The following is a 26854-nucleotide window of genomic DNA, read 5'->3' as shown; positions in this document are numbered from 1 at the left end:
ACCAGTAGCATGCTAACGTCTTGAGCAGCTTAAACACACACTTAAACACTTAAAAGACGCTGTTGACAAACTGTAAAAATCACAGAGAAAGGTTTTCTGTTTTCTCTTTGGTGTGTTAATTGTGGGGCGACAGCGGCGCAGCTGGTCGAGCGGGTCGCCTCATGATCGGAAGGTCGGGGGTTTGAATCCCACCTCCTGAAAGTGCACACCGTCGTTGTGTCCTTGGGCAAGACACTTCCCCCACATTGCCCCCAGTGTCTGCGTACATTGGTGTATGAATGAGAGTATGAATGGGTGAGTGGATCCTTGCTGTAAAGCGCTTTGAGTGGCTAATGTAGGTGGAAAAGCGCTTTTCATCGCTCTTTAGTCGTGTTTCTGTCACGTTTTGGAAGTGTTTTTGTTGCTTTTTCGTCACTTTTCTCGTTGCTTTTTCGTCATGTTATTGTCACTTTTTGATGCCTTTTCATCGCTCTGTAGTGGCTTTTTTATTGTGCTATTGTTGCATTTCCGGTGCGTTTTTGTCGCTCCTTTGACACTTTTTTTGCTTCTAGATTTGGGTAAAGCCGAACTGGAGCATGTGCTTGGTTCATGGGGGTTAGGAGGTTAATATAATAACCTAATAAGGTTAATATAATAAGGTTATATTATATAAGGTTAATATAATATTATATAAGGTTAATATAATAACCTCCTAACTTAACAAAAGTCCACAAACCACATTTTCTCTTATATTTCTTTCTTATATATTTACAGTTTTCAAATTAATAACTTACATTTTATTTTTCACCTTTTCACCTGCATTCAAAACTCTAATTGCACTTTATAATGACACAGTTTTCCATTTCACCACGGCTTCCATATCTGCTTTTTTAAATGTACACAGACTCATTGTGCGATGCGCCTGCATTTGCATGTCTGAGTATTGGTTTCTGCGTGGGCACGTTTTTGTTTTTGTCTTTGAGTCGGAGCGACAGACGAGGCGTTTGATTGTTGCTGAAATAATTAATGAAACGATCCACTCCTCCTCAGTCTGAGTCTAGACACCTGCAGCCCCCGAAGACATCGCCACCGCCGCCGCCGCCATCGCTGCTGCTGCTGCGCACGGGGGCGGGGCTGCAGAAAACACCCAAATACGACTCAATCACATCTGAAAAAAACCCAACACAATCTAAAGTGTTTTTAAACCAATCAGGCGCCGGATTCCCAAACAGGCCGCCCTCCTCCACACTGTGATGACAATACGCACAAATGATCTGTTATTACTGCAAATATCCTGCACAAGATGGAGACTTCAGGAATGCATTCGGAGCAGTGACGAGTGTGGGATACATGGCTCTTCAACTGGAGATGAAATGACACCAGAAAAAAACCCCTCTATTGTCCGAGATCTCGTTTGCTCAGAGGTTTGGCTTTTTAAAAACGATTAAAATGACTAGAACTTACTGTGAGAATTGCAATAATACAGATTATTTTGTTCATACATTTCCTTTGTATGGAGGAATTGTATAGTATTTTTTCTAACAAAATTTAAAAAAACAAAAAGGATGGGAATTTAAGATTCAGGAATCATGCAGGGGCTATTTGTGCGCAAAGTTTAATATTAGAACAAGGCTAATACATCTGACAGAAGGTGGATTCTGATCAAATTTCCTATTGTAATAATTAAAGAGAATTCAAAGTTGATTTCAGGAGGAGGAATCACCGACTTAGATCTAGTATCTCAACAGGAGGCTTTAAACATTAAACAGAGAGGGATTCTTAGACTGACATCTTTCTTCCTCAAATGGCCCGCTGTAAATCATTCCTTCGTATTCCTTTCGGTCTCCCCCTCCCGCGTTGTTTTGCTGCTTCCGACAATCACAAAAATGCGCAGCTGTAAACCGGAGCTTCCAAACACGGAGCCTTTAGTGCGAAATGAAAGAGAAAGTAACGAGGTGAGAGTGTGTATCTGCGGGCGTGAATCTGCAGCGGCTCCAGTCTGCAGGTTTAGCGCCTGAACATGAAAACTAATCTGTTTTTTCTTTCTTTTTCAAGCGCCAATCAGTATATTGAGTACACACAGTTAAAGAACTATGGTCTAAATATTCTCTTAAGCCCTAAAAGCAATCGACAGGAAGTAGGTCTATATCTAACTAGCAGCCTAATAAGAAATAAAATAAAAAGATATCTATTACGAGATTACTTTACACCATGACGAGAACTTACTACTTACTAGGTCTGGGCGTTAGTGACAAATATGAACATCTTTTAAGGACTTTCTCGATAACGATGATGAAGCAATATTCTTGTAAACCCTCAGGAATATGTAAAAATGTGAACATGCAAACATTTTCATTTGCTTTGTTGCTTAAAAAAGATAATTGTCCTGAATAGACTACAAAAGGGCAGAAAAAATCTCCCTTTTACTTTTTTTTTTAGTATTTAAAAATAAATAAATAAATAATACTTTCCCCTCTCTTTCTTCCCAATTTTTTCCTCAAATTTCCCCCCATTTTTCTTACATTTTCCCACTATTTTTTCCACCATGTTTTCCCCCATTTTTCTATTTTTTCCAAAATTTCACCTTAACTTTTTTTTACAATTTTCCCCTGTTTTTTTTGCCATGTTTTGTCTATTTTCCTTTAACTTTCCACCAATGTATTACTAATTTTTCCCCAACTTTTTTCTAAAATTTCCACCAATTTTTCCTAAATTTTTCCACCATGTTTTCCCCCATTTAATTTTTTTTTCTTCAAAAATTTGCCCCTAATTTTTTTTTACAATTTTCCCCTTTTTTTCCCCCATGTTTTGTCTATTTTCCTTCAACTTTCCACCAATGTATTACTCATTACTTTTTTCTAAAATTACCCCATTTCTTCCTTCATTTTTTCTTTCGCAAATCTTCCAAACAACAATTTCAATATTATCTTGTGGACGACGTCTTGCCGAGCTCTGGTTCTTACAGCAGGAAGTGTCTAATTATTTGAAATGCCGCTCATGTGACTAAAACTTTGAGCCACAATTAACAAAAACAAACCGTTCAATGAGCTTTACAGTGAGCACGAGCACCTACAGGATCACAAACAGAGGCTCATGGCTTTGAGGATAATGACTTTAACAGCAGGGGCATCGTGAGCGCCTGATTAGAAAGACTAATTTTAAGAGCCGCCTGATTGAGGTTGGACTGGGCCTTTTTTTTTGGTTTGTAGGAAGATTCTGCAGAGGTTTCCCCTACCACTAAAAACATGTACAATAGGCCAGGATGGATGATAAGACAAGCCTTTATAGATCTGGAGAAATTCACTTGTTAATCAGCTCTCAAGAAACACTGTGCAAAAAGGAAATAGAGGTGTCTTATTTTCAATGAATCAAAAAAAGCTTAAATAATAATTTAAAAAAAAGAGATGATGTGTGTGTGCAGTCGCGACCGTGTTTCTGTCAGTCTCAAACTGAAGCAAACGTAGCTTACCAGGACTAAGTGTGTCTTGAATGCGGAGTTGTCTCATGTAAAGCGCTTTGTGATTATGTCTGTGAAAAGTGTTATACAAATAAAGCTCTTCTTCTATGTTTTTCAGGGTTTCTGCCACTACAAAACCAGTACAATGACAATGCTCAACGATTTTTCTGAACAATCTGCTGTGAACAAACATCCATGTTGACATGATTTAGACTTGACTTTATTTGTATGTGATAAATAAGTTTATATTTCACCAGAAAATGGCTAAAAAGTGTGAAAAACTGATGCGCTGCCGTCTGTATCTATGCTGCGTGAGTCAGAAATGTGCAAATGGCTCTGCTGCTAATCCAAGTGCTGCTTGTTTTGCACATGAGAAAACACTTGATAAATGACCCCCCATGTCACTTCCTTTAAAGAGGGGGTATTATGCTTTTTTCAATCACATAGCACCAGTCTATAGCACACTACAATGATGACCAAACCTTCTGTTGGTCTGTAAATGCAGTAAATTAGAATAACTGCCTTGTATAAAATGTCTCTCTCAAAATGGCTGTAGTGAATGTCTTGAAATAGGCCTCTGTCTCTTTAAGAACCTCTGAGCCTTTCCGACACGCCCCCTCCACACACTGTCTGTGGCATCAGTGGGGAGGGGGTTCTGCTGAGGAGCAGTGGTTGGTTACTCGGCTGGTGACAAAAGCTCGGAGGCGTCTCCAGGAGGTGGGGGCGTTCCTAGGAGGACTCAGGCAAACCTATCCCTAAAATGGCCGCCATCAGAGTTTTTACAGATTACTCAAAAATACGTGAATGTGCCAAGGCAACACTTCAGGCATGTTTTTAATGAGGGAATGACATAATAACATGATGTAAAGCTTGAAAAAGTCGAGTTTGCATAATACCCCCCCTTTAATGCTGTCCCTGGACCAACAGCATCGAAACTTCATCCCCAAACATACTTTAATTTTTTCAATACCAGCAGTAACTAAAGCTATTTTTCGTGATACCATACTGTTAAACCGTACCAGGCCCAATTTAAAACGCATTCAGCTGCATGGAAATTTGACACTACTTTTCTCAAACGTTGCCCGTTCTGCCCAATTTGCTTTTGAATATCAAGGCATTGCATTTGAAAAGTAAAGTTTGAGATCTCACGTGACACTCCTGAATCCTCCGTTCGCAGGTACAGGGCAGCGAGACGGTTTTAATTACCGCTCGCGCCTCGTGATTTCAATTTGTCGGCGTCGAGGTGGGAACGAACGGCAACCCCAACCCCCCCCTTCACTCTCTCTTCTACTTAACTTCTCTTATTTTGTTCTAAAACGCTGGGAGGGAGCGGCGGTAATGTTATTTTTTTTTCTTTTTCTTCGGCACAGATCAATGTGGAATGTATTAGAGACTCGCCTCAGTAATAACGCCATTGATTCCTTTATTTCAGCACGTGACGAGTGTGGGCCGGCCGGAAGTGGATGAGAGACTTCTGTCTGTGATCTTTCAGGGTAATTAAAGAAATGGTCACTGACAGAGCGAAATGACAGTATACAGTTCTATTTATATTCTGAGTACTTTGAGATATTTTGGTTGTTGGGTGATATGCGTTTGCTCATAAAAACCTCAAAAATGCACCAAAATCTAAAAAACTTTGATATGGTATATGGAATGGGCCCAGGGACAAGAATATGTGAATAAATACATTTTGGAGTTTTGTCTTGTATAAAACCTCCAGGCCAATTTAACGTCTCATTTGAAAGCTAAGACCTACATAACGGATTGTTGATAAGTTTCGACATAACAATTCAAAATGTACACAATGAAAACAAACTAAGTGATAAAAAGAAAATCAGATCTTTAAAGGACCTTTAACTCATTGACCGCCAGCCATTTTCAAATCAGAGAGCCCCCCACTGCCAGAGGTTTTTCAGGATTTTGACTGTTTTTTCAAGACCCACAGGAAATTTAGGTCTAGGTCTATGTCAACACGAAACCCACCAAAAGAAAGATTAGACTTTCTTCTTTCATTTAAAAAAAAAGTTTGTTTGTACCTCTTTCCATTCTTTAGTAATCGTCCATAGAAAATAGGTGAAATCACACAAAATGCTGTTTTCTGACCAAAAAGAAAACGAAAGAGCAATGCTGCCACTTAGTGACTCAATAAAAGAACTTGTTGTTCTTTTTTTGAGTCAATAGGTGGCGGCATTAGGCAGCACAACTAAGGTTTTAACACCAGACATAAACAAGGCTTTGCTGCAGCTGTTCCCATTGAAAAACCTAATTGACATCTATAGACGTCATTGGCAGTCAATGAGTTGAACGTCAATACTCATAAGCCACTTGTTTTTGGTTTTCAAAAATTGCGTGGGCATGACTTAACCTTGTAATCCCCACCTGAACCAAGTGCATTCTCGCCTGTCCGGCTTTAGCTAAATCTAAAAGCTTCTCGACTGGAGAGCAACAGTGTAATGCCTCACACACAGCTAAGACCTACAAAAGTGATTGTAACATTTTTTAAGCGTTTTTGTCTCTTTTTTGTTGATTTTTATCATTGCTTTTTTGTCGTGTTTTTGTTGCTTTTTCGGCATTTAGGTTGTCGCTCTTCTGTCACTTTTTCGTTGCGTTTTTAATTCTTGTTTTTGTCACTATTTTTATGTGTTTTTAATCTTTTTTTAGCTTTTATGTGCTCAGTTCAGGTGGGGGTTAAGAGGTTAAAAACACTAAACTGGGAAGGAAACAAGGCCAAGATGGAACAAAATGATGTAAATTGTGACAAAAACACGTTATATTTGTAGGTCATGCTTTCTACAAATGCTTCGTAAGTTTGTCTCTGAAATGTTACTGCTCCTGTACAAGTTTAGACTGAGCACAACAAGCGTTAAAGCTAACTAAAAGCACAGCTGGACATAACGTATAACTTACTATATCGTAGCAACATTAACAACACAAGCTCCAACAAGATCTATTTCAAACCGTTGTAGCTCCTGATTTTACAGGGTTTTTTTTTGCTGGACGTAGAGACCAATAACGCGGCATATGGAGAAACATATTCTCCGATTAAGCCGTGGCTAAAAAAAGACTCGCCGAAGAGGAGGAGGAGGAGGAGGAGGTGAGAGGAGGAAGAGGGAAGCGTCTACAGCGAGAGCGGAAGGTAAAGAGGCTCGTTTAGATGTGGAGAGTTCAGGAGAAATATTGGTGAACATGACGTGAGATTATATAGTGAGGCTTCAGGATGGAAATAAGGAATCTTTCATTACATTATTATCATTTTTACACTTACAGTATTTAGAGGCTTTCTGTAATCAAAATAATAACTTACACTTTTAACTGTAAGTAAAATGTATATTATGATTATGGACTTTTATTATTAGGACACAATATGTAAGGGTAAGAATATTGTTGTGTTTTTTTACATGTGATGGTGATGATGGTGATGATGAGGATGAAATGTAATAAGAGACTGAGTGACTTCTGTTATGGATGTGATGCTGATGAATGACCCCTGACTGCACTGTATATTTATGACACTTTCCCCCAAGGACTACAGATGGAAATTAGCTTGAGAAGCTACAGTCTGGTACGGTCATCTTTGCTCTCGAGCATAATGGAATTGTACACTGTCCTGATAAATAAATAATAATTAAAAAAAAAACACTCACTCCATTCATCCTGGCCTATTGTACATGTTTTTAGTGGTAGGGGCTGTGGTGGAAGAAGCACTCAATATTCTTGAAGCTGCTCTAAGTGATCCCGTTTTGTCGGTCCGGCACGATGCATCACCAATAAGCTCCACTAGATGCACTATCGTGTGGCACACAGGCAGACTGTAGAAGAAGACCTGCACCAATTATGCAAAAACTGCTTTAGCAAATGCTGAATTATGAATATAGTTTCTACTAAATAAAAATACAAAGACATTGGGAGGAGCAAAGAGGTTCAACTGCCCATAAATACATAAACAACAGAGAATGCTAACAGGATGCTTCATATTAGCATTGGGCTAATGCTAACGGTTAGCTAGCACTAGCTATAATTGCTGTTTTTTCACTTCTACTGAACAATCTGCTGTGAGAAAATATCCATATGGGCCCGATTTACACTTGACTTTATTTGTGTGATAAATAAGTTCATATTCCACCAGAAAATGTCTAAAAAGAGTGAAAAAACTGTGTTTCTCTAAAGATTCTATTTTCCCCCTCGGCGAAGCCACGCCCCCTTCTTTGACAAGATGCCGTGTATCTATGTAAAAACGGTGAACTATGCTTTTAACCCCGCCCTTTCCCTTGAGTCTCCATGGAGTCAATCACAGCCGAGGCATGAAGACGATCAAACTAAAACACTTTAGGTTTTACTTTTGAGAGCAGACGAGGAATTTCTAAAACAGAAAGAACTTTTTTTTTTTAAATAAAGGGTTATGTTTTCTCAATGGGCCTAATTGTAGCTACATTATGAATTATTAATGAGCAAATTTGAGTCGGTTTGAACTCATGTAAAATCAGATAAAAATGCCAATGAAACAAGCACAAATCTCACTCGAAATCAGACAAATTCACTTATTTTTCACTTGAAATTATACAAAATAAACTGAATTAAGATGAAATGTGCTTGTTCCATTAGTGATCAGAGGTTTTATCTAATACAAGACCAAACTTAGGCTTCCACTGTAAAAAAAATCAAGTCTACCATAACACACGTAGCTTCACTTTCACCGATCATCAAGGACAATGCGCCAATCTGGTCTCCCTATATTAAAACAAAAAATCGTGAGCGATATAATATATCGTTGTGACAATTTCCCATCCCTTTTCTGGAACGAGTTTCGATGAACAACTGATGAAAAGTGATCAGAAAAACCTGTACCATTTCCCCCCTTCGTCCTGAAAGTAGATCCGGTTGTTTTATGAACATTCTTCCCCAAAGCAAAAGGGGAAACGTGGCCCAAATGCATCCGGACAAAGCCATTACGGCGGATCAGGACGTGTGTAATGGCATCAGAGCTGTGTTTCTGTGAAGTGAGATTGCTTATTTACAAATGCATGTTTTTCCAATCAAGCGAGAAAACAATACGTCGGCCGCGTCGTTCATGCAAAGCAGCGGAAGTGGGAAACAGCAATTTCTTTTAATCCTGCACGCTCCAAAGTTTAGTGAGAAATGTGGCTTATAACAGTTACAGCGATACACAATTATATCCAGCACAATATTAATGGCACGGACAGATTTCTGAAGCCCTAAAGCCACAGGAATGACACAGCAACAGACGCGGCGCTAAAACAGGAGAAACAGAAACATTTAGAGACATCACTTTGAAACCTCTGATGCAACATGACAGCAGGAAATCATTGAAAACTCACAATATTTTTGTTTGGTAGCACTTTATAATAACTATAGCTTTTTTAGCCTCAATAAATTCTTTATTTAAGGATCCCCATTAGTCTTTACCAACACAAAGACTCTACCTGGGGTCCATTCTCATTATAAAGAAGTCAGGTGCATAACAATAAATGCGTTTCCAATGACATCATGCATAATTCTGGCGGACATTTTGAATGCCAAAGTAGAAATATGCAGAACTACAACATGCAACTATATCTCTACTCAGGATGAAAATGAAAGACAACTGATTGGCATTTTTATGAACTTAATCATTCATCAAGAAGATAACAGTTAAAAAACGGCCCCAGAGACGCCCCTTTATGTGATATAACCAGCAGTTTGTCATGTCAACAGAGTCTGAGTCAGTGTTTAAGCTGCTCAAGACGCTAGCATGCTACCGGTTAGCATTTAGCTTCAATCAACTGTCAGTCGCTTCAACACGATAAATGTGTGGCTCACTTCTATGAACATTCTGGAAATACTACAGTAACATGTTGTCTCCAAGGCCAGATGTTTGTGGTTCTCTTGGAGAGGTCAGAGCTGAGCTGTTGAACATGAATGCTAACCGGTAGCATGCTAACGCCTTGAGCAGCTTAAGCACGGACTCACTGGTTTCTTCACATAAACTCTCTGTTTTCTTCTTGAGCAATGATTACGAGTACATAAAAATGTCACTCTCAATCAATACTTTTACATGTATAGTACTGATTCCACTTCAGTATTCAAAATGGCCGCCATAACAACAAAAGTCACATGACTGAAAAGCATATATAGTAAGCAACATTAAAGGGATACGTTTAAAACGTATACGTTTAAAAATGTTAAAATTAAGTATTTTCCTCTAACCTGCAGTTATGCGTAAGACCTGAGGTGGCAGTAGTGAGCATAAAAATGACCAACTTGCATCTAGCCCCTTTAAGTCAGGCTTTATTTTTTATTTTTTGACTGATTTTAAAAGAAACATGACTCTTAATTTCCTGAGGCAGCATATTCCAGTGTGAGACGGCTCGGTATATACATTTACCGTCCGTCTACACCTGGGGCGGCTGTGGCTACAACAGTAACTCCCCATTGTCAGTGAATGAGAGTGTGGCAGGGCAGGGCTGGTACCGTTTCGGAACAGCAGGAAGCCTGGGAGAGTGTCAGAGGGGCCGAGGGCGCAGACTGGCAGCCTCGCTTTCATCAGTCTACCCCCAGGGCAGCTGGTCGTTAAGTATGGAGTGAATGAATAATGTAAAGCACTTTTTGACAAAGGCTTGAAGAAACCAGCAATATGTTTTCTAAAATGTTAATATATACGAGACCAGCACAATAAAGGCTTTTCAGAAAATGTAAACAGAGACTTATGATGTGGGAGGAGTTTTTCTCTGCAATGCAAAGTGTCCAGTACTAGAGGTCGACCAATATGTGTTTTTCTCAGGCCGATGCTGATTATGCACCGCGATTTTTAAAAATGTCCCATCTATAATCCTGTGTGTGATGTTGCTAGACTGTAAAATGTGTTGAGCAGTGACAGCAGGTTTATTAGAGGCAGAGGGCTGATTTATTCAGGACTTTCATGTTTAGGTTCATCAGAGGGAGCTCATATCAAAGACAAAAATCAGTAAATCTATCTGTTATGTAATCCTAATGTAAATGAAATATCAAAGGTACTGGAGAAGGAGTTGGGAGCCGTTCTTCAATGGGTCAAAAACAACAATGTGATTCTAAATGTCTCTCCAAAACTAGATGTAGCTTATTGGGAGTAGAAACAGACTAAATAGTAATACTCAGCTAATACTGAGATCCCATAGTGCTACAGATGAAACTTCTGGGAGTCACAGTGGATCTTTCATGGTGAAAGTAAAATGGGTAAAGCTATAGCTGTGGTCAGAAGGAGCTCATATTACATAACTCTAGCTATTAAAAAAACTAGTAGATCAGTCTTTTGTGTTATCACCTCTGGAATACTGCTCCGTTTTATGGTCCGCTGCAAATAAAACTGACATATAAGGCTTCAGATCGTTCAGAACAGAGCCGCCCGCCTAGTGATCAGGTGTCCATACTCCACCAGTGTTCAGAAAATGCATGCACACCTTAAACTGGCCTTTGCTCCAAAATAAATTCCACTATAATTTATTATTATTTCTAAAGAAAATCATTTTGACTGGGTCCTTAAAGGGATATTTCATGATTTTTGACATAGGGCCTCATTTCCTAGTTATCCAGAGTGTTACATATATATTTTTTTTTTTTGTGATTCATGCAGTTCTTATATTTGAAGAGTTTCGTGGCGCTAGGCTAGCGCATTTCTATGGTATCAGCTAGCCTGCATTAAAAACAGTCTGACCCGCTCCACAGAGCACCTGAGGCAAATCACTTATAACACCAGACTAACCATATAAATGTCTGTGTCCATAGAATAATTTTAACCATTTTGCATTTAAAATAACTTATATTTGAGCGGCATCAGCTTCGTGGTTGTATAAGCTACGCAGCGGCGGAGTGATCTGGGAGAAAATGGTCCCTCAAAATGTGATCATTCACGTGATGCAAGGTCAGTTATATTCCAAAAATTACTCAATGGACACAGACATTTATATGGTTACAAGTGATTTGCCTCAGGTGCTCTGTGGAGCGGGTCAGACTGTTTTTAATGCAGGCTCGCTGATACCATAGAAATGCGCTAGCCTTGCACTAGCCTAGCGCCACGAAACTCTTCAAATATAAGAACTGCATGAATCACAAAAAAAAATATCTCCAGAAATCACTCTGGATAACTAGGAAATGAGGCCCTCAAAAATCCTGAAACATCCCTTTAACAATAAACAATAAAATACATAAAACACGCTCCAAGGTGCACAAACTTGTGACTAATTTTCACTGCGATGTTCCTCTGCTCCTCCGAGGCCGACAGGAGGCTCTGACCAACGCCACAAACAGGTTCAGGAGTGAATTATATCAACACACATATCGCTCGACCTCTAATTATTACAATTATTATTAACATTGCCTTTATATATTTCAAGGGACAAAATCTTAATGCTATAGCACTTCACAGGGAACAACAGAATACATGACATTAATGATAGATTGTTTATTGTATTGACATGTATGATTTAAAAATCCCCATATAAATCCGTGGAGGAAAGTTCACACCGGGAACTAATAAAGGAGATTAAAGACGTAGATCTCACAGTTTCTTTGTTTCCAGGTGAAAGCTCGTCTCTCCCCAAAAAAACCTGACGAGTTCTGCCTGAAGTGCTTTGTCTTAAAACGTACAAATGCATTTTTCCGAAGCGGGATTGCCTTTTCACAAACACATGTTCATCCAATCAACCGGGGGAGAAAAAATATGTCCGCTGTGTCATTCATGCAAAACAGCGAAGGTGACGGGGGGAAAAAAAAGCATTTCTTTTTTCTATTTCTGCAGCAATGGAAGAACAAAGACACTGTTATTTGACCTTCCACAAACAACCAGGCCTGGATCGTGATATTAAAGGGTCGGAAAATATCACGAATAAGCCTCAATTTAACTGGACTAAATGATGAGTCAGAAACTCAGAAAACACATGATTTATCACAGATTCATCACTGACAAAAACACAATCACATCACTAAAAAGGGAAAACAGAGACTATATTGTAATGCTTTACAGTGCGTTTGTGACGATTATTTCTTTTTTTAATATCTTTATTTTATTTATTTATTAATCAAAAAACTATGCTGATATTTTCGGTTTTCTGAACAGTCATAAAAGTACAAATGATTTCAAGTACGCCTCGATTAAGGAGAGGTCTCTGCTTCACACCTGCCCCCTGCTGGCCAGCCCTCACACCGGCGCAAGTAAACTGAGCAGCGCGGCCTGATGACATCATCACACAGCGCTGTTTGTTTTTATGTCAGGCAAAAGCATGAGCCATGGCACGTGAAATGCAAAGGGAAAATAATCCCTGTGCCATGAAATAATGCAAAAATTGAAAAAAATTGAAAAAAGAAAAAATATATATATACTGTATAAGCATTTTTTTGTGATTATGCTAATTTTGGAATCGTTTAGTGTATTAATCGAAATTGTGATCCAATTTTGATGAATTGCACAGCCCTAGTAAGAGTTTATCATAATTGAAGCTGAGGTTGTCGGCCGTGGTTTGTTCTTTGCATGTTGTCAATGTTTGGCTCTGTCTGCTCGTGTGTTTTTACTCACTCAAATTATTATTATTTCCCCACAGGGACAATACATTTCTACAACTGATCTGAACGTGTAAATGCATTGCTCTTAAACAGGGCTGGGTACTGTTACACGATACTAGTGTGGCATTGGGGGGAAAAAAAAAAACATTTTTTAGGTTCTAAATACTTTTAAAAATTAGAGTATTAAAAACAGGAACCTCATTTTTAGATCCAAGTTTTGATGCTGTTGGTCCAGAGAAGCATTAGCCGCTGAACACACAGCTTAAATAAATGTAAGTATTTTCTCCTCTTGTTATTGTAGGGCTGGGCGATATGGACCAAAAGTCATATCCCCGATATATTTAGGTTGAATATCGATATACGATATATATCCCGATATATAAGTCAAAGCCAAATATGAGGAGTTTTATTGAAAATTCACTATAAAATAAAAAAAGCTTGGATAAAATAGCCTATACAATAAAATTGGTCAATCTTTTTCTGAGGGCAGTGTTCATATATAAAGAGAAAACAAAATAAAGTGCTCAGTTTAAGATAAACTTGTTTAAAAATCAGCTTGAGATTACCTGTTTCTTTATATTAACTTAATAGCTTATCTGAATTTGAAATATCCCGATATATGCGATATGGTCTACTTCCATATCTAATTTAAAAATATATCGATCTATATATATATCTATATATCTATATATCTATATATATATCAGCCAGGCTCAGCCCTATGTTATCGCTGTATTGTCTTCACTTTTTCATCGTATTTTTGTCACACTTTTGCTGCTTTTTTGTCGCCTGTTTTGCTGCGTTTTCATCCTCATTTACATCTCATTTTTCTCACCATTTTTTCTCAAGAATATTTAGATTTGGGTAAATTCAAACTGAATATATTGTGCTTGTTTAAGGCGGGAGTTAAGGAAGTGGCTTGGTTGTTTCGCCTCAAGAAAATCATTGTAGGAAGCACTTTATTTTCCACTGCCCTTGATACTTAATGTGGGAGACTGACTGTGCCACATTAAGTACAATGTTTCTGTCGTATATAAATCAGTTTAAGACCATTGTCAGTGAACGGGTTTGCAAACCATCGAATTCTCTTCAGTGCAAATCATGTTTTAATGCAACATGAAACATTTAAACTTTAACGTTACTTGGTTTACGATACCGATACTGATTTATTTGTCGTCTAGAACCAGAAACCAGAACAATTACGTGTGGAAGATCTGCAAATCTCCAACCACAGGAAATGTGTGAAAAATGGGGAATTTGGGGAAAAGTTGGGAGGAATTGTGGCAAAAATACGGAGGCGGACATGGGAAAAACATCAGTAATAAAAAGCAAAAATTAGGGGAAAAAATTAGGGGGGAAAATTGGGAAAACAATTTTTTTTTTTTAGTAAAATAAGGGGAAAAAATGGAAAAATGGGGCAAACACTGGCCCCTCCTGGAACCGCCACCTTATCATGGTGGAGGGGTTTGAGCGCCCGAATGATCCTGGAGCTCTGTTGTCGGGGCTTTGTGCCCCTGTAGGGTCTCCCATGGAGGTGACGGGTCAGACAAAGAGCGGTTCAGAAGCCCCTGACAGACCAACAGGCCTGAGAACCATGAGGCCGTGCTGCCGTGGACCCACCACCTGCAGGAGGAGCCACAGGGGCTGGTGCAATGTGATTTGGGCAGCTCCAACATTTGCCCCACGACTCGGCAACAGGGGGGAAAAAAATGAAAAAATAGGAGGGTAAATCAGGTAGCACTTTATGTTACACTATCTTTGACACACTGTACCTTCCACATCAATGTAACAATGTGTAATAACTTGTACCTACAGGTTACATACACAATGGAATATGTGTATTAGTATTTTGGAGGTGCATAATGTAATAAGACCCAAACTCTAACCTTATGTTTTATTACATTATGTACCTCCAAAGTACTGATACACATTATTCCATTGTGTATGTAACCTGTAGGTACAAGATATTACACATTGTTATAGCACCAGAGCTTAATGTGTAAATGAGTATTTTCAGGAACACTTTTGGTCTCATGTGATGGATTGGTGGAACACTCTCATTTAACACCATTATATCAGATAAATCTTTTGCCGGATCCTCCTAAATATTTCCCGGATCCTTTACCCTGAAAAACTGAGAATTGGAGGAATGCGTTCCCCCAAACAGGGGATCAAATTAAGCACTGCATAGCACATCACATTGTACTAAATTTAGTTAGGCACAATGAATCAAGTATAGTGTAAAATAAAGTGTTACCTGATTTGGTTTTCCTATTGTAAAAATAAAAAATCCACAGTGTTTGCCCAATTTTTCACTTTTTTTTCTTATTTTACTCCTCCTCATTTTGCCCATTTTTTATTACTAATATTTTTCCTCCTTACTTTTATGCAATTTCTCCATCTGTGAGATCAATAAAGTATCATCTTATCTTATCTTATCTTACAACAATTCTTCCCAATTTCCCCCTAAATCATTCCCCATCTTTCACACATTTCCTGTCGCTGGAGATTAGCAGATCTCCCACACATTCTGGTTTCTGGTTCTAGAATCTCGACGACAAATAAATCAGTATCGGTGTCATAAAGCAAGTATCATTAAATTATCTGGAAAAAAAATGTAGCGGTGCCCAGCCCTATATAGCCTTAAGGCATTTCCTGTTCACAAACACGTGATTTTCCAACCAACCAAGAAAAGAATACGTCTGCCGTGTCACTTAAACAAAAGGGAAAGACAGATAAGTCATTCAAAGTGCTTAACGGGACATTAAATAACCTGGATTCGGACATTGTCAGCAAAAAAGGGAGCACATGATTTCCTACAAAGCCTTACAAATGCGACTCTCCTCGCAATATCTGTGAAAAATCTTCAAAGCATTGTCTTAATAAGAGTGGAAAATCCCACGGGGAATGTCGCAATTACGCCCCGATTCTTTGCTTGTTCACAAATACGTGTTTACCCAATCAAGCGAGAAAACAATATGTCCGCCTTGTCATTCATGCAAAACAGCAAAGAGAGAAACAGAAAGAGAGAAGAGAGAGGAGGAAAAAAAAAAAAAAAAAAAGAAACGCTTCTGGTGTCGGACACAGCACCTCTGGCTCGCGGCGGGGAGAGATAGAGAGAGACCGCAGAGCGCGTAGAGGAGGGGAGGGGGCGCCACCGAGCCCGGCTCCAGCCAATAACAATCCAGGGAAACTGACCATAGGGCGCTATCGCCGCAACCACAGACCGGCGTCTCCTCTTGTGGGCACTTTCCGAAAAAAAAAGGAGGAGATTGGGGGGCGAGAGCGCGCGATTCGAGACACAACCCGGCGTGAAATAGCCCGAGAGGGTCCGTCCAGATGCCTTTGAATGTTCTGCAAATAAATCGGGGAAATAAAATGGAGGAAAAAAAGCGCACTTACCTTTATGCAAAATTCACAAATTGGCTGCTAAAAAGCGGCGCCGCGCGTATAACATTGCCTTAAATTCGGCGCGAGCACTAAGTAAGCTTCCCCCTCTTTTGTTCCCAGCCGAAACCCGCCTCCTCCTCCTTCTCTCCTCCTCGCCGCTCGCATCCATTTGCATCTGTTTTTTTTTTCTCCCACTTTTTTTTTTTTTTTTTGCATCTTGCGTTACGGCTTTTGAAGCAGGTGGATGACAAAAACATCCATCCTGACAGGCAGCGCGTGTGTGTGTGTGTGTGTGTGTGTGTGTGTGTGTGTGTGTGTGTGTGTGTGTGTGTGTGTGTGTGTGTGTGTGTGTGTGTGTGTGTGTGTGTGTGTGTGTCTCTCCCCCCCCCCTCTCTCTCTCTCTCTGCTGCATTGACAGTCGACAGTAATCACATGTTAGTTGTTCAGGGAGCCACAATGAAAAAAAAAAAAGGGGAAAACCCAAGGACAAGTGTTTTTATTGTGAGCGTTTGAAGGAGGAGAATGCGGAGCGGCGTAAACAGGAGGGAATTAGCGAGAACGCTCGATGCTGTGGCGGGGAATAAGCGACGCTCCGACAGGCAGCGGCTGGATTATTAAAGACGGCGACTGTGTTATAAACAACAGGAGAGTGTAATGTGGAGATATCGATTTGAAACTGTAGATTACTGAGGTGAAGGGAGAACAAAAAAACGCATTGCAAAGTTTCTGTCATTTTAGGATTCCATATAAATTCACAAACTACAAATTTTCTTCCGTGCAATCATGCAACATTAAACATTAAAACTTGATAGAGATAAATAATACTACTAATAAACTACAACAATGGGGCACGGTAGTTGTGCTTAACCTTAAAGGGATATTTCAGGATTTTTGACATAGGGCCTCATTTCCTAATTATCCAGATTTGTGTTGATTTCCACTTTTTTTTTAAAATATTTTTATTCATGCAGTCCTTATACTTGAAGACTTTAGTGGTGCTAGGCTAGTGCTATGCTAGTGCATGTCTATGGTAACTAGTAGCCTGCATTAAAAACAGTCTGACCCAAGTGCACCTGAGGCAAATCACTTATAACACCAGACTAACCCATATAAATGTCTGTGTTGACTCAATAATTTTTGAAATATAACTTATATTCGAGTAGCATCAGCTTCCTGGTTGTAACTAGCTACGCAGCGGCGGAGTGATCTGCTCGGTTACCGGATCTACAGTAGTTTGTTTACCTGCGGCCGCATTACTACAGGTGGAATTCTACAAATCAGATATGGCAACGTTTGGAGGACGAGCCCATGATTTTGAAGAGGTTTTTAATGCCGGCTACTAGTTACCATAGACATGCACTAGCCTAGCACTAGCCATGACTGCATGAATAAAAAATAAAAATAAATCAACAACACTCTGGATAATTAGGAAATGCGGCCCGAGGTCAAAGGTCCTGAAATATCCCTTAAAGGTCCCGGGTTCTGGACGGGGCCTTTCTATGAGTTTGCATGTTCTCCCTGTGTCTGTCTAGGTTTTCTCCGGTTTTCCCCGACCACTAAAAACATGTAGGTGAATCATCCAGCCAGGTGTTTCTGACCCTCAGCCTGGCTCCACATCTGGAGATGGTCCCCAGACGCTGCACTGTGGTCGCCCACTGCTTCTACAGGTCGCCCAACGGTGTCGAAGGATGGGTCAAATACAGAGGACAAATTTCCAATTTACACGATCTGAGGCTCTTTAAGATTGTCAATAGAAGTTTGGATGATTTGAGTCTATCCTTTTCATTTTTATTTGGTCTTATAATAGTCGACTAAAATATCTGGACATTTTAATCACAGTTTTAGTCATGGAAAACTTTTAGTCCAATTTTTTAGTCGTCAAAAATATCACTTTGACTAAAATGAAGACTAAAAATTTTTCAACACAATTAACACTGTACAGCAAACATTACAGCTGCATTACCTCTGCGAATGAAAGTGTGCTGATGTCAGTTCTGGAGAAGGGTCTCACATGTCCTGGCAAATTGCAGCAGAAGCGGATGAGCTGAATGCAGAAATCCAAGACCCTAGAATAAAATAAAAATGTTTCACTAAAATAAATACAAAATAAATACTCTTTGGTCACATAAATACAGTAAAATGAGATTTCCATAATTTGTTCAAGCAGGTCCACATAAAAAGGTTAAATTACAATGTTAGGTTGAGTTTCCAAATTTTGGCAGAGAGAAAATACTATAATGATAAATTGTTCCCTGTTAACTATTCATGAAAAGCACAAAAGAATGAATTAAGATAATGCTTACATCTTAACAGCTGCAGAACATATTTTTTAACGTGCAGTGGGTTCCCTCCATCTTGAAAGATATGAAAAAAATGTCAATTCATTGTTACTTTTGCAATAATAAAAAAAAAGCTCTGTTCAATAACTCGAAAGAAACTAATATTTTCTACCTCTAATTTACGCCAAAAAAAAAAGGAAATGCAAATAAAAAGTTACAGTTTTCAAAAAGCTCCGAGTTTGTTCGTTCCGTGTTGCGTCATTACGCCTCCTGTGTGACGTCGCACGCTGTTTTGGATTTCGTGGCGCCACCAGGAAGTGAACGTAAACATGAGCAAACTTCGCCAAAAGTGAACTGTAAACGCTCACGCTTTAAACTAACTCCCCTGTTTTACTTTATACTACAGTGCACGAGTCTGCGTCACTTTCACGCGCTCTTCAGACTCGTTTTTGCACGAGTGTTCCATCATTTCGGGAATGCACACGTGCGGATGTTTCGTATTTAACGCTGGGAGCGGATTTATAAAAACATGGACAGTTTGTTGGTGAAAGACAACCCTCTGCTTTTACCCATGAACAAAGAGAGGACCGTCTACGATGGATTTATCACCGTTCAGGTAACAGCACGTGCTTCCAAAGACTTTAATGTAACAAAAAGTCACTCAAGTTGCTTGAAATGTAAAGCAAATCCAGAGCCAGAGAGCAAAACCTTTTAGAGCAGGGGCGTCGAAGTCGTTTGGGTCGTGGGCCGAAATTCAGCCCCCACATAGAGTTCGGGAATGTGACGTCATATCGCTAAACATTATGGGATTAGCAGCAATTGTAAACTAATGGAGATTTTAAAAGTTAAAATACGGGAGTTATTGTTCACATTAAAACACTTGGACACCACAGTGAGTCCGATGTTTTTACCAGCAGTAACTCAGCAGCTAATGGAGTTGTTCCACGGCCCCCTCCACTTTTTATACTGTTTTTAGCTAATGTTAGTCAATGGAAATGTATGCTAACAGCTGCAAAGATGGCGGATCTCCATGGTAACTGGAATTTCCCAAACTCTATTTTGTAAAAGACTGTGCTTCATCAGCCTGTGTCACATGTTTCCCAAAGTGCTACATGAAGTCATTATTCATTCACTCCACACTCGATGGCAGTAAGTTATGATTGGAGCCACAGCCGCCCTGGGGCAGACTGACCTTTTACCACGTGGCTATAATATGCTGTTTAGATCCTGATCTTATTTTCTGTGCCCTCTGCTGGACAGGTGTGGAATTCTTTTCTTTTTTTTCCTCCTTTTTTTTTAAAACTTAACTGCCCCCTAGTGGCTGGAGTGAGCAAACTGGTTATTACTTTAAAACCTCATGACTCAGCACAGGAACGGCCTGGAGACTAAAAAGTGTCAAAAATAGCAACAAAAAAGACAAAAACAAGGATGAAAATGCGACACAAGAGCGACACAAACGTTGCAAAAAAGCAATTAAAAATTCTTAATTAAAGTATGTGACAAAAGTGCAGAAAAGTGATAAGAACGTGACAAAATTACATAAAAGTAAAAAAACCTCAGAAAAGAGCAAGAAAAAAGTGACAAAAACGTGCTGGAAAAGCAACAAATAAATAGGCAAAGCAAAAGTGACCAAAAGATGACAAAAAAAACTACAAAAACATGACAAAAAGTGACAATGTAGTCTTGGAACTGGAGAAAATGCACTTGGTGAAGGTGGGTTAAGTAACTGTAACTGAGTAAATGTATGACTGAATATTAAATGTAACTGAGTAAATGTATGACTAAGTATTAAATGTAACTGAGTACTACACACCTCTGACCTGTATCTCTGTCCTGCTCTTCTGTCTGGGTTATGTGAGTATTTAAATGTCACTCAGACGAATGTTTAATTTGATTTTTCCTCTGTGTTTATTTCAGGAGCAGGATTTCAGAATGAGGATTCTCCTGCCGGCAGATCGACAGATAAAACAGGCCAAGTACAATGTCCTATATTCCCTTTACTATTACTGCAATATACTTTCACAAATGATGAAAACTGATGAGTAAATCTTACCTTTCACTTTGCTTTAAATCAAAAAACGCCATCTTTGCAAGATGGCGCCGCTGTGTTTGGCCTGTCACTTGCTACTCTGTCTTCTGTTGTTTGTTTTAGCTGTCGTTTCGCCGGCAATAGTTTATGATCGGACTACGCTGCTGGAATTGCGTTTTGCATCAAAAAGCCTCCTCAATGTCCAGTCTTTCAAACCACCACCGCCACTGTTCACATCAATTCCTCCGTTTCTGAGACGCCCTGCCTGTCTGCTACCAGGCAGTAAGCGCCGCAGAAGACGCGGTCGGAGGGGCGGGTTGCATGTCAGGCTGAGGACTCACCTGGATTCTCCGTCGTCGAGAAGTGGAGATCGATCGGACCTTGGCAGCGCTAGAAGAACGCGGGATTGTTACGGGTGGCTTAGGCTGGTTAGCCCCGACACCGGCCCTCCGTGTCCGTGCCCCCGCCGCGCAAAAACATCCACTCGGAGCTGCGTCCACGGAAACCTCCGTCCAATTCCTCGCGTGACATCGCCGCCTGTCAGCGCGACCACGTTCCGCATGGCTCCCCCCAGGTGACGTCAGTGCCTTTTCGGAACTCCTCCCCTCTGGCTATAGTTACCTCAACGCCCCACGGCAAACGGGTAGGGGCGGGGGGATAGCCACCACATACAGACAGTCATTGAAGTGCCGCCAGCTGTCCACCAAAGTCTATTCCAGCTTTGAGTTACAAGCATTTGTGCTCTCACTCCCATGTCCTATTTTATGTGCAATAATTTACCGACCGCCTAAATTAAATAAGGACTTCTTAAATGATTTTTCAGAGTTTCTGTCAGAGTTTCTGCCAAAGTTTGACAACATCCTAATCTGTGGTGACTTTAACATCCATGTTTGTTGCCCCTCTGATAAATCTGCTAATGATTTCAAGGCACTTTTAGACTCACTAGATCTGACCCAGTCCATATCCTGCCCAACTCATAGGTTAGGTCACACTCTTGATCTCATCATCTCACGTGGGGTGACAGTGTCAACTTGTGAGGTCCTGGATTTTCCCGTATCTGATCACTCTCTCATACGGTTTGACATCCGTGCTGTTCCACCTGCACCCACATCCACTGCCCCCCAACGTCGGCGCATCATTACCTCATCAACAGTTAATGACTTTACTGCTGCCTTTACTGTCTCTGATCTTTGCTCTACTGCTGATTTGGCATCGCCTCCATGTCCTGACCTTTTCCTCTCCTCCTTTCACACCATTTGCTCCCAGATTATGGACTCTGTTGCGCCCTACAAGGCAATGGGTACCAAAGGCCCATCAGACCCCTGGCTCAATGATACAACTCGGGCTCTTAGGTGTCGGTGTAGACAGGCAGAGCGCAAATGGAAGAAGGATAGGCTGCAGGTGTCACTGGAGATGTTTAGAGACAGTCTTGCCACCTATCAGACAGCAGTGAAGGAAGCTAAAGGACAATACCTTTCCAATCTCATCAATAGCAATAGCCATCGCCCTGGAATCCTGTTCAGCACTATTAACTCTGTGATAAATCCGGTGTCTGTTGGTTTGACTGATGTATCTGAACAAACATGTAACGCATTCAAACAGTACTTTTTGGACAAGGTTTCGTCTGTTAGGCAATCCATCACACAAGCCCCCTCTGTTATCATGCCCTCCCAAGCGGTGCAATGTATGCTGGTGAACTTTGAGGCAGTTACCCTTGTGGACCTCAAAAAAGCGGTCCATGAGTTGAAGGCCACCACCTGCCCTCTAGACACTGTTCCTACCAAAATTATGAAGGAGGCTATTGACATCGTGGGTCCCTGCCTTGTCTCCTTTATAAACAGTTGTCTCAGTTTGGGCACTGTTCCCACTGCTCTCAAACATGCCATTGTCAGACCGCTGCTCAAGAAGCCCAACCTTGATCCCTCCACACTGTCCAACTTCCGCCCAATATCTCATCTGCCGTTCCTGTCTAAGCTGATGGAGAAGCTTGTTGTCTCCCAGCTTCAGTCTCACCTCCAACTGCACGCAATAGCTGATAAGTTCCAGTCCGGCTTCAGGTCTAGGCATAGCACCGAATCAGCGTTACTGAGGGTCCACAATGACATCCTGGGAGCCCTGGACAGTAAAAGCTCTGTGGTTTTGGTGCTACTGGACCTGACCGCTGCATTTGACACCGTGGATCATAACATCCTCATCTCCCGACTTCAACACACTGTCGGTCTGCAGGGCATGGCTCTCAGATGGTTTTCATCATATCTCACAAACAGAACTTTTTCCGTAATGCTCAATGACTGTTCCTCCTCAGCTGCTCCTCTGTCATCCGGTGTGCCCCAAGGATCCATTCTTGGCCCTATTCTGTTTTCACTGTACATGCTGCCACTTGGTCAACTTATCTCTAAACACAACGTCCACTTTCATTTCTATGCAGACGACCTCCAGATCTACCTCCCTGTGACTCTGAGCAACAGTGCTGCATTGGACCCTCTCTACAACTGCCTTCACACCATCAAACAATGGCTCTCCCAGAATTTCCTTCACCTGAATGAAGGAAAGACTGAGTACATCCTGTTCACCCCGGACTCACCTCACAGTTCCCCCAGTTTTGGTCCTCCTACACCTCAGTTTGCCCCCGCCATCCGCAACCTGGGTGTTATTCTTGACAGTGGCATGATCTTTAATAAACAGATAGGTGCAGTTGTGAAAGCAAGCTTTTACCAGCTAAGGCTACTGAGTAAGATCAAGTCTTTCTTGTCCCGAGCTGACTTGGAAAAGGCCATCCATGCCTTCATCAGCTCGAGGATAGACTACTGTAACGCCCTCTACACTGGACTTAACCAATCACTCCTCAATCGGCTTCAACTGGTACAAAACGCAGCAGCTCGTCTCCTCTCCAACACCTCCAGACGCTCACACATCACCCCAGTCCTCCGCTCTCTCCACTGGCTCCCGGTGGCGTTTAGGGTGGACTTTAAGGTCCTGATGTTTGTTTTCAAGGCCATCAATGGTCTGGCCCCGGCCTACCTTGCCGAATTAGTAACGGTCTACGAACCAGCCAGAACTCTGCGCTCCTCTGAACACACCTCCCTGGTCACTCCCAAGTTCAAATACAAAAAGTTTGGAGGCCGGTCATTTGCAGTGCAAGGCCCAAAGCTGTGGAACGCACTTCCGGTCCAGCTTCGAAATATCACAGAGCTGAGTGTTTTTAAATCACAGTTGAAGACACATTTTTTCAGGAAAGCCTTCGATACATAGCCACCGACTCGACTGCTGTTTTTATGTGTCTTTGTATTTATTTTTGTCTACTATGATTCTTGTTTTTATCCTGGAAAGCGCTCTGGGCACCTTCTGGTTGTTGTTGGGCACTATACAAATAAAATTTGATTGATTGATTGATTGAGATCTGTCTCTGTTTCAGACTGCACTGCTGTTGGAAACTCAAACACTTGTTGGCCGGATATGAGCCTATTGTCAAACAGGTATTTCCGTCTTATTTTGATATTTTTCTCTAGAAACTTTGATAAATACAGGGTTTCCGGGGGGCGTTAAAATGCATTAAAAGTCATTAAATTAACGATGCCAAAATGAAGGCCTTAAATGTCATTAAAAAGGATTAACCTCTTACCTCTTACCCCCCATTCTCGGCTGGAGAGTTTAGAGTCTATGGGTCAGTGTAATGCCTCATTTGAAATCTAAGACCTACAAAACTGATCCTAACTTTTTTTGTCGAGTTGTCGCTGTGTTTGTCACAATTTTGTCGTGTTTTTTTGTTGCTTTTTCATAGTTTTTTTGTTGTTGCTTTTTTGTCGTGGTTTTGTCAATTCTTTATCGCTCTTTCACTTTTATGTTGTAGTATTGATGTTGCTTTTTTGGCTCTTTTTCACGCTCTTTTGTGACTTTTGTTGCTTTTTCCATACTTTTTTGTTGTTGCTTTTTCGTCGTTTTCGCCACTAGTTTTTGGAACAGCCTTTTAGATTTGAGTAAAACCAAACTGGAGAAAATGGACTCTGTGAACACATTGAGGCTGCGCTGTTTTGGGGATTTAGCTGTAGAGCGCCAACAATCCAGACCATTTTTCATGATATTTGTAGCACCACAGCGTATTCTATGATATAGCTATGGACAGCTCTAAAAGACGAGACTCTAAGCTCCCCGTAGGTGTTTAATTCTACGTGCCTCGGTTCCTGAGAAATCTAAGCTAAACAGAGGCCAAGTTTGATCAAAATCACAGATTTTTTTTTCTCGATTCTGAGATAATTTATGTTTTATGCAACACTTTCCTTTCTGATTAACTCCTCTCTCCTCTCTGGACAGACACTAACGTTATGGGAAAAGTCAAATGCCTAAATATCTCAGTTTCAAATCAATTTTCAATGACAACATTGTTGACGCGTTTTGAAACACCGCGTGTTATCGATCGCGTGTGCATTTAAAAAGCCTGGTTCTCGGATTGAAGACTTTAACAGGATGTTTCTCAGCCGTCCCTGGACCGATTTTAACCATTTAAAAACTCAGAGAAATGTTAAAATCTCTACTGTTTCGATTTGTCCATGGGAAGTCGCTGTGCTTTGGCAAACGCACTCCAGAGAGCGAGAGAGAAGTGTCGGGCTTACAGCTACACAACACCACGCCCCCTCGGACTAAAAGAAGAGAAAAGAAACGCAACAATATATGAAATGTCCAGATGTGACTCTTCACAAGTTTTGGATCGTCAGTTTTTCACCTCTGTTCATCACAGAGCTCCCAAAATCACACATAAGGTGTGTTAGAGTGTCTAGTTTCGTTTTTTTAAAAATTGGCACTCAATGTGTTAAGGGGTTAAATGTGCACATATGTTTTGTTTGTGACATTAAAAGTATAGCACTGTATTTTATTTTGGCATTACAAAGCATTACATTTGACTTCCTGCTCCCTGTATAAACCCTGTAAATATGGAAAAAGTAATAATAACAACAACATAACAGTTCTTATGATAACAAATGCTACAACCAGGTTAGTTATTTTGAATTATAAAGGAAAGTTCTCATTTAGGTTTAGTGGTTGGTTTAGTTGAACAGGGTCATGTTTATGTTTTTGGAGTTTGGACCTTGTTTAGTCCGGGTTTTGCCTGAACAAATCGAGTGGAGTGTTGGCGTTTGTATCAGAGCTGCCTCTGCCGGCTCTGTGTCTGTGTCTCCCAGGCTTCTTCTTCTTCTGGTTTGCTGCATCACTCCTCTCTCTCTCTCGCTCTCGCTCCTCTCTGTGATGATAACATTTTCTCCTGTTTAATCAAGGCGGCGTGGTGAATGTGCGTATTTGTCATATGTTTGCCCCGCGGGTGATTTGGCCCAGATTGATGCTGCTCCTCCGGCTCCAAAGTTCATTATTTTCTCAGCCTTTAAGCGATCGTTAATTATTTAGGCCAGTGGCAGCCTCCATTAATCAAAAAGCATGTGTTTGATTTGAATGGCTGCGTACACCGGGGCTTCATTACGGACCTGCTCTGGTGAGTGGAGGGACTTTAATGTAGCGCTTCTCAACTGGGGGGTCACGGGCTAAATGTTGTTCTTCGAGCATGGACTTTATAATCGACAGGTTTACAGACATTTCTTTGGCACAAACAGGACCTTGTTTGGGAGTTTGGACGAGACTTTTGTGCGTTGAATGAGACTTGATGAAAGAATTTGTTTTTGTTTGAGCTGAGGTTTGAATAAAAGATGCATGTAATTTTATGAATCAGAAAGATGTAATAAAACTAATTAAGGGATGCACTGATATTGGTTATCGGGCCGATACCACATGCTTGCACTCTTACTCGTACTCATTAATAAGGTCCCGATACCACTTGACGTGTGTCCGGCGCTCCTAAATATCAACAAACTGGAGAATAGTTTAGTGTAAATCCAATATTCCACATAGATCTGACTTTATTACAGACGACACTCCCTAAATCAGAGTCTGTGCTGGATTTAACCAGAGCTAAATGTTGTTAGTGCTGCAGCGTCTGCAGAGTTTACAACATACAGGCTAATGTTGCTAATGTTGCTAACTAGCCGCTAACTCGTGGCTAACAGTTCTGGTGATGCTTACGCCGTTTTATGCCCAGGGGCTTATATATCTGAAAAACTAACCCAGTGACTAAAAAGTCCTCAGAAAATCCAAAATAAAGAGATACAGCATGTTTATATTGAGCCCAAATGAGCTGCAGCAAAA

General features: G+C 40.6%; 1 protein-coding gene across 1 annotated transcript in view; it reads left to right on the top strand.

The window, feature by feature from the left end:
* Nucleotides 1-19115: 19115 nt before the first annotated feature.
* fancl (FA complementation group L) overlaps nt 19116-26854 on the top strand; it is a 60308-nt gene continuing 52569 nt past the window's right edge. Inside the window, exons 1-3 of the mRNA XM_079567136.1 lie at nt 19116-19252; nt 20554-20612; nt 24081-24141. Coding sequence (XP_079423262.1) covers nt 19166-19252; nt 20554-20612; nt 24081-24141 — 207 coding nt within the window. The 5' untranslated portion in view covers nt 19116-19165. The remainder of the gene's footprint in view (nt 19253-20553; nt 20613-24080; nt 24142-26854) is intronic.

This window comes from Gobius niger (genome assembly GCF_951799975.1).
Source record: "Gobius niger genome assembly, chromosome: 12".
Classification (NCBI taxonomy): domain Eukaryota; kingdom Metazoa; phylum Chordata; class Actinopteri; order Gobiiformes; family Gobiidae; genus Gobius; species Gobius niger.
The sequence above is the reverse complement of the archived record's forward strand: the minus strand, read 5'-3'. Positions and strand labels throughout refer to the sequence as shown.